Genomic DNA, 8,357 nt, shown 5'->3' with positions numbered 1-8,357 from the left:
AGCAGGAACAGAAGCATACCTTGTTTTGTGTTCTCTTCCACACTGCTGTAATAATTAACAAATTCTTCAATATCATCTTCTGAGAAGACCTTTGGTTCCACAAAGCTCAGCAGTGAGTACAGTTCGTGAAGATTATTCTGCACTGGTGTTCCAGTTAGTAAAAGTGTGAATCGTACTGAAAACTAGCAATAAACAAGCAAATTTCCATTATTTTTATGCTGCAATGTTTATATAAAATTGAAAAATGACAGAAACTAAGATGTGACATTCTCGGCAAATGCGGCGGTTGTATTTTGAAAAGAATGCCTTACCGCTTTCAGAGTCTTATACAATAGAGAGTTCCGGTTCTTTAACCTATGTGCCTCATCCACAATCAGTACACTCCAGTTGAATCTGAAAACAGCACATCAATCTTTCTGTCAAGCTTGTTTAAGTGTCATGAACCGACAAAGGACCAATTAAATTCTTACTTGCTGCAGCTTAACATGGTCATAAATGCCACAAATAATATATAATAATCAAAATACAATAAAATAATAACCATAATGCTAACATCATACTAGTGCAAAAAACAGTCTATAGAGCAACTAAAGAAACAGTCCATTGAACATCCTAGTCGCTCTCGTATGGTGTAGTGTTCAAGAAACTGGCAATATCCACATAAATTGCAGCCAGTTGGTCCGCACAGGTTTTAAAAATGTAGCAAGGTAATCCATCAGAGTTGGTCTCTTTCTGAGAGTTCACCCTCATGCAGGATCTTCTGACATCGGCCTTGTTGCCCCAAAGAATAGTGTTGCCAGGGGCTATGGGGGTCAGAGAAGATACATTCCCCCTTTCAAAGTAAACGTAGAAAGCGTTGGGCTCATCCTGCAGTGATGCCTCACTGACACTTGAGCTACTAGTTGGTTTTGCCATGTAGGAATCAATGGCATGCAACCCCTGCTGCAGCTAGCGAACATCCTTATCATCCTCCAGTTTCTCATACTAACAATACCATAATTTGGTAATATGAAAACTTAAAACAAAGTAATATGATTGCATTTATTGAAGGCTTATTACCAAATTATGGTATTACAAACTGGTTTGGACTAATATGAAGTAAAAATTATATCTTGCATCTAAATTGTACAACTAATTTGCAAAGTAACTCACCTTCTCAGAAAAGAAGCATCTTTTAGGCAAATCTAAAGCAGAACAACAAATGTTTAGAATTTTATCAGGAATTGTTTTTATGCAATCAAGAAGGCAAAAAGGCATATGTCTAAGTCATGAAACTATATAGATGTTTGCATATTGTGATCATCAAGCATTTGATTTTTGACAATATAAAATTACTGCTTTAAAATGCCACAGATTAGCTCAATTTCATATCTATACAGTACGATTTTAAAAACAAATAAACCCCCCAAGCAAAGTTTAACATGAAAAACAGTTAACACATTGTTGTTTTAAATCATGTGACGGAATTAAACAACGTGTAGACAGAAATTATCCTAAGAAAATCAATAATTATGCCATTATTCAGTCTCATTTGATATATGAAGATAGTTTCATTAAAGTAACCATGCTGTAAACTATATTGAAATACAGGTGTACATGTTGGTCATCCTAATACCTCATAGGTGGTGAGGAGTGCATGAAAATTGCAATTTTCCAGGTCTCGTTGAGACGCTATTCTTGTATCTTTGTCTCCAGTGTACACAACTAATGAAAGTCGTGGAGCAAGTCTGCAAAATAAATAAATTATTATTAAAGTGTTGTGGTGGCATAGCACAATGAAGCTCCATCATGAAAAATCTGGCACGGCATGGGCCTGCTCCAACCGTTCTCCATATGGTGATTCAATCAACATTAATTACAAAAAAGGGACAATTCATATGGCATATCTGATTTTAATAAAGTCCCAAAACACTTTGCAAGTAGCTATGATATGTAATTAGTCTTGTATTGTTTGAAATGCAGCAGGCAATTGCCCAAAATAGAAAAATGACAAGGTATTTTCGTGTGGAGCTTGGTTAGAGATACATATTGGTGCACTGGAGAGAAATCCTCTTCTCTTTTACAAAGTAGTATGTCTTCAGTAGTGCACTTGATTGATCTCCGACTTGGAAGATGATAGTGATATTACGAGACCCATGGCTGACATGTTAAACAAATTAAAGATAGACACAAAAAGCTGTAGTAACTCAGAGGGACAGGCAGCATCTCTGGAAAGAAGGAATGGGTGACGTTTCAGGTCGAGACCCTTCTTCAGATTGATTAGGGATAAGGGAAACGAGAGATATAGACGGTGATGTGGAGAGATTACAATGAATGAAAGATAAGCAAAAAGTAACAATGATAATGGAAACAGGCTATTCTTAGCTGTTTGCAGGGTGAAAATGAGATGCTAGTGCAACCTGGGAGGGGGAGAGATAGAGCGGCTACCCGGTGAGATCAAACAAATTTATTTTTTAAAAGGGTGCTTTCAGAATCAAGAGCTGTATTAATAAAGAAGTTACCTTTATATATTTTCTCATGGTATGGTGTATGATATCTTGAATGGAGGGAGTGGAAAAATAAGAGAATCTAAACAAGCTTCAGTTAAGGATGTTCAGTGTGCAGCCGTTATGTTTAATGCATGCAGGAAACAAGAGCAATACTTAATTTACCCTCCCAACTCTTCTGTCCAATTCCTTAGTACTGACAACGGACACAGGATCAGGAAAGGGCCTTTCTCCTTTTGTCTTCCAGTTAGGTAGAGGAGAAAAGATATTGACTGAAAAAAACAAGAACAGAAATGTCACTGCGTAGGTCTTCACTAAATCCCAAATGTCCATCACTCCTGGTTTAAAATTCCTCCAACAATTTAACGTTTAATTCTCACACTTAAACACATCATGGCCATGCTCTGCTTTGTGGCTTAGCTTGCAGTGTACAACTTGTCCAACTACACTCCATTCATATGAATCAATCTTGATTATAACACATCAGCAGTAAAGTGGCACAGCTCGTATACCTGCTGCCTCACAGCTCCAGCAGCTTGGGATCAATCCTGAATATTTATTGTTGTCTGTGCGGAGTTCGCATATTCTTGCCCTGATTGCATGGGCTTCCCTGGGTGTCCTGATTTTGTCCCACATCACAAAGACATGCGGGTTGGCAGGTTAAATGGCTAATGTTAATTGAGCCTAATGTTTAAGTGAGAGGTAGAATCTGAGGAAAAGGTGATGTGAGTGTGAGAAGAAGTGTGAATGGGTACTTGATGGTCAATATAGACTTACTGGCCTGTGTCAGTTCTATATCACTCAGACATCTTTGTCACCCGTCACAGCACCATGCTCTGCAGTTCACTAATTTACTCAACAATTTACTCCATTGGTTTAAGATCCACTTTAAATGACACCTTTAAGGTCATTTATGCTAATATAAGAGTCTTTGGTTGTCAATACCAATATTCCTTTTCTGTCTTAAGTATCCAGTTTATTTTATTGTAGTATAGTGTATTATGAAATGCTCAAATGCACAATGTTATTTTGCTCATTCACAGGATGCAGCTGTCCTTCTAAGTTGAGCACTTATTATCAATTCCCAATTACTCTCGGAACTGAATGCTGTGCTTGGCTATTTCCGAGGGAAGATTAGAATCAAGATCGGTGGAACTGAGTCACATATCGGATCAACCAAACAAAAAAAAACACAATATATCTTTCCTTGAATTATATTAATGAAGCAAATGGATTTCTGCATAGATCGGTTTAATTACGTGGTTCCCATCATCAACATCAGTTCTTCATTTCCAAATTATATAATTACCTGGACCTAAATTTCCCAATTGACATGATGGAACCCAAACTTGTATCCCTCGAATACCAGACTAGGCCTCAAAATTCTGGTAACTTAACCACATAATTTTGCACAAGATAGACAAAATGTGCTGGAGTAACTCTATGGGTCAGGCAGCATCCCAGGAGAAAATGAATGAGCAACATTTCGGATTGGGAACCTTTTTCGTCTGAAGAAGGCTCCCAATCTGAAATATAACTCATCCTTTTTATCCAGAGATGCTGCCTGACCGGCTGAGTTACTCCAGCACTTTGTGTCTATCTTTGGTATAAACCACCATCTGCAGATCCTTGTAACTACATTACTTTGCACATATTGTTAAGCACCATGTTTGGCCAGTCATCACTGTTAATCCAGGTCGCATGGTCTTTCAGTACAGTGGTTCTGATTAGTACCATCAGCATTTAACCATTGGTCCAAAGGTCAATCCCAGACTTCCAAGTATAGAGTGTGCGATGTACACCTTCCATCAGGTTGCTCTACTGCTAATCTCTACATGGATTTCACTGGAAGAGACCTGGCTTGTTGGGATACTCCATCTTTACATTGGTGAATTATCTCATGGATCCAACACCAATTGAGTCCTGGCACTACACGTGAGACCCCACCAATTTCAAGAAGGGTTATAGAGCAAATTTTAGAAAGAAAATAGGAAACTATGATTATTTTATTTAAATTCATTATCCATGCGCATGAAGGACAGCGCAGAGGATCTTGCCCTCCCCCTCCCTGATGGACATCTACACCTCCCGGTGCCTTATAGAGCAAATTTTAGAGACAGAAAATCCTGCGTTTGGACTGATTCGACCTGCTGCCCTTAAATTCATTATCAAATCCTTTGGTTTAATGTTTTAATTGCTTCCCGAGAATTATGCTTAAATTTTATAGCATTGACTGAGTGACACGGACTTCCATCTGTATATATGTATATATGTATGTAGCGCCGAGAATTTGTGCACCTATTCCCCCCCCCATCTCCCTTCTGTTTTGTTTTTCTGTTTCTTGTTTTTTGTGTAAAATTGTATGTATGCACTGAGTACGAGCAGCTTTCAGTTTCACTGTACATGTATAGTGACAATAAATGGCATATCTATCTATATCTTTGGCTTAATGTTTTAATTATTTAAATTTGCTTATTTTTATAGCATTCTGAGTGAAACTTTAGAATTCTCTACTCCCGAGAAATGTGGATGATAAATAATTGAGAGCCATAGATTACTGGATATTAAAAGCATGAAGGGATATGGGGAAACGGCAGGGGAATGGTGTTAAGCTCAACCGTGATCTCATACAATGTCACGGCTGCCCAAGAAACTGAATGACCTGTGACTGCTCCTGTTTTATCTTCTTATGTTCAGAATTACTTTTAAAATGATCTACACCAATGTTAACTATTTCTTTAAACCGGTAGAATTAAAAGTTTTGTGCCGGTTGTCTTACCTGACACGTTTTACCAAGACCCATCTCATCTGCAAGGATGCTGCCATGTTGAACAGTGTGACAATGAACAAGCCAATTTAGGCCATTCAGTTGATATGAACGGAGATTTATACCTAAAAAGAAAGCATATGAGTGGTAACAACGAAGGGTCATGACTCGAAACCTCACCCATTCCTTCTCTTCAGAGGTGCTGCCTGTCCCGCTGAGTTACTCCAGGTTTTTGTGTCAATTTTCTGACTGGTAACAGAGCCCTATATTAAAGTTATATTGATCACAATTGTACCTGAAGTTTGGAGAAATGGGAAAATATGCTGTAGCTGGAGATATAATGACGTTGTAAGATCTTGTATAGAGGCACACAGTGATACAGTGTGGAAACATGCTCATCGGCCCAACTTGCCCACACCAGCCAACATTGCAGTTGACCAACAAGACAGTAATCAGCTGCCGGCTCATTGAAGTCTGGTCTCAACCCGAAACGTCACCCATTCCTTCTATCCAGAGATGCTGCCTGTCCCGCTGAGTTACTCCAGCATTTTTGTGTCTATCTTTGGCTCATTGAGATTCACTATTTGTTCATCTTTGCACCATAACCATTTGTGAGCACCATGGTATCTTTTAGGTCCACCCCCAAGGTAACTGATGGGGCTTCAGTTTAATATTCCATTCTAAAGAGAGGAGTTCCAACTGTGCAGCATTTCTTCAATTCAAGAGAGCCTGCAAGATATCTGTGCTCGAGCCTCTGGAATGGAACAAGAGCTACAACTTTATAGGTGCAAGAGCCACCAGCTGAAACACTTAAATGTATGTATTGATCCCCAAATCCTTACAGTTTATTATGAAAGCACTCTGTTCTTTGCTTTTTAATCACTTCTGATTTGCCTGTATTGAAATTCATTTTCCACACTTCTTACCCATTCACATAATCTATTAATATATTTTCATTGATATTGTGTTTCCATATATGCTGATTTTATTGGAGCGTATTGTAATATCATCTGGATTTGGTATTAGTATTGGTTTATTATTGTGTTATGTATCGATACAGTGAAAAACTTTGATTCAATCATCCATATGTGATAATGAACTAACATGAATCCCAATTACATTAATAAACAATTAATAATTGACTCCCATATACAGTGGAACATCACCGCAATGCATATTTTGCCAATTAGCCCGACTCTATATCTCTTGTTGCATAAGAATTGTTTTAACTAGTTCTGTCCATTTCCTAACAATGGACCTCACCGATCTATAATCCCTTGTGTTTTGTCTGTCACTGTTGACTGAAACATGGAATGATGCAAACAAGTAGTCAAGTGTAAGAGAGTTCCTGGATCAAGAGAAGATATTCTCTGCTACTTCCTTTAAAAATCTCAACTGTAAACTGGTTTTAGGGACCTTAATTATAGAGTAATGGTAAAAGCCAGTGGCACGCAGGGGTATTGCAATGTAGAAAAGTTTGAAGTATTATAAAGAGAGCATTGAAGTATTGTTCAACTTGCACAAGATCTTTATGAATTTCAGCTGAGGTACAATGTAGTTGTGCCATACCGGTGAAGGGGGGAATCTGTCTGGACTTGAATGAGGGGGGGTTAGTCTGGATGAGGGGGATCAGTCTGGGCTGGGGATGGGATCAGTCTGGGCTGTGGGGGGTCAGTCTGGGCTGTGGGGGGGGGGGGGGTGTCAGTCTAGGCTGTGGGGGGGGGGGGTGTCAGTCTGGGCTGTGGGGAGGGGTCAGTCTGGGCTGGGGGGGGGATCAGTCTGGGCTGTGGGGGTGAGGGTGGGGATCAGTCTGGTCTGGGGTCAGAGGAATCAGTCTGGGCTGTGGGGGGGGGTCAATCCGGGCTGTGGGGGGGTTAGTCTAGGGCTGTGGGGAGGGGATCAGTCTGGGCTGTGAGGGGGTCAGTCTGGGCTGTGGGGGGGTCAGTCTGGGCTGTGAGGGGATCAGTCTGGGCTGTGAGGGGGTCTGGGCTGTGGGGGATCAGTCTGGGCTGTGGGGGAGGGGTCAGTCTGGGCTGTGGGGGGTCAGTCTGGGCTGGGGGGGGTCAGTGGGGGCTGTGAGGGGATCAGTCTGGGCTGTGAGGGGATCAGTCTGGGCTGGAGGGGATCAGTCTGGGCTGTGGGGGGGATCAGTCTGGGTGTGGGGGGGTCAGTCTGGGCTGTGTGGGGGGGGGGGGGGGTCAGTCTGGGCTGTGGTCAGGGGAATCAGTCTTGGCTGGGGTGGGGGAAGGGGGAATCAGTCTTGGCTGGGGTGGGGAAGGGGGATCAGTCCGAGGTTGTGGTGGGGAGTGTTAGGGTCCGGTGGAGGGGAGGTCGATGCGGAGAATCCCTGACCCAATCCTCTCTCACTCGCCGGTGAAGAAACACCAACCTGTCAACCCCCAGCTCCTAACATCCTGCTCCACAAACCGCTCACTCTCTCCCACCTGCGGGCCGGACATTTGGCGAAGGCGTTGCAGAAAGTGGGACATGCTTAGCGCTGACGAGGAGCGGGATCGGGAGCGGTGGTGGGAACCGAACCCAGAACCGTCTCGTCAACCAGTCCTCCAAGACTGTCGAGCTGTGGCGGAGGCAAGAGCGGCGCCCGGGCTCCCGGTGCCCGGCACTGAATGGAGCCGCAAGGCCGAGGCACCGGCGCCAGCGCCCTCCTGCGCCCGCTCCCGGTCGGTGCTGGGGTCAGTAACTTGCAATGGCAGCGAAACTTCAGAGGGAGAGTTGGTGGGGGAGTGTGTGTCTTTGCCTGCCCCTTCTCCACTTTAAAGATCTAGCTAGCATGGACTATTGTTGCGTGGACTTTTATCATCTAATATATTTTGAAACGTTTATATGACGATTTGGTTTGGGTCTTTTCCAAGAACTATTCTCATCCAATTTATTTTGAAATGTTTATATGAAGATTTGGTTTGGGTGCTATTGCAAGAAATATTCTCATCAAATTTATTTTGGAACGTTTATAAACTACACCCTAATCTTGACATTTATTAATAGTGTTAGAATTTCAGTGAAGATATTGTATTTAAATAAATATTTTGCAATAGATCATATTTCATTCTAAATTCACTTAAATGTGTCAACTTAATTTTTAA

The 8,357-nt window shown here is 41.6% G+C and overlaps 1 protein-coding gene across 1 annotated transcript in view; it reads right to left on the bottom strand.

Annotated features, from left to right (window-relative positions):
• The window catches only part of chd1l (chromodomain helicase DNA binding protein 1-like), a 57,601-nt gene extending 49,753 nt beyond the window's left edge, over nt 1-7,848 (bottom strand). Inside the window, exons 1-7 of the mRNA XM_055645024.1 lie at nt 7,643-7,848; nt 5,266-5,378; nt 2,652-2,758; nt 1,616-1,727; nt 1,153-1,184; nt 312-393; nt 20-182 (exon numbers count right to left, since the gene is read on the bottom strand). Coding sequence (XP_055500999.1) covers nt 20-182; nt 312-393; nt 1,153-1,184; nt 1,616-1,727; nt 2,652-2,758; nt 5,266-5,378; nt 7,643-7,742 — 709 coding nt within the window. The 5' untranslated portion in view covers nt 7,743-7,848. The remainder of the gene's footprint in view (nt 1-19; nt 183-311; nt 394-1,152; nt 1,185-1,615; nt 1,728-2,651; nt 2,759-5,265; nt 5,379-7,642) is intronic.
• Between the last annotated feature and the right edge of the window lie 509 nt (nt 7,849-8,357).

This window comes from Leucoraja erinacea, chromosome 13, assembly GCF_028641065.1.
Source record: "Leucoraja erinacea ecotype New England chromosome 13, Leri_hhj_1, whole genome shotgun sequence".
Lineage (NCBI taxonomy): Eukaryota > Metazoa > Chordata > Chondrichthyes > Rajiformes > Rajidae > Leucoraja > Leucoraja erinaceus.
Note: the sequence above shows the minus strand (reverse complement) of the source record. Positions and strands in the feature narration are given on the sequence as shown.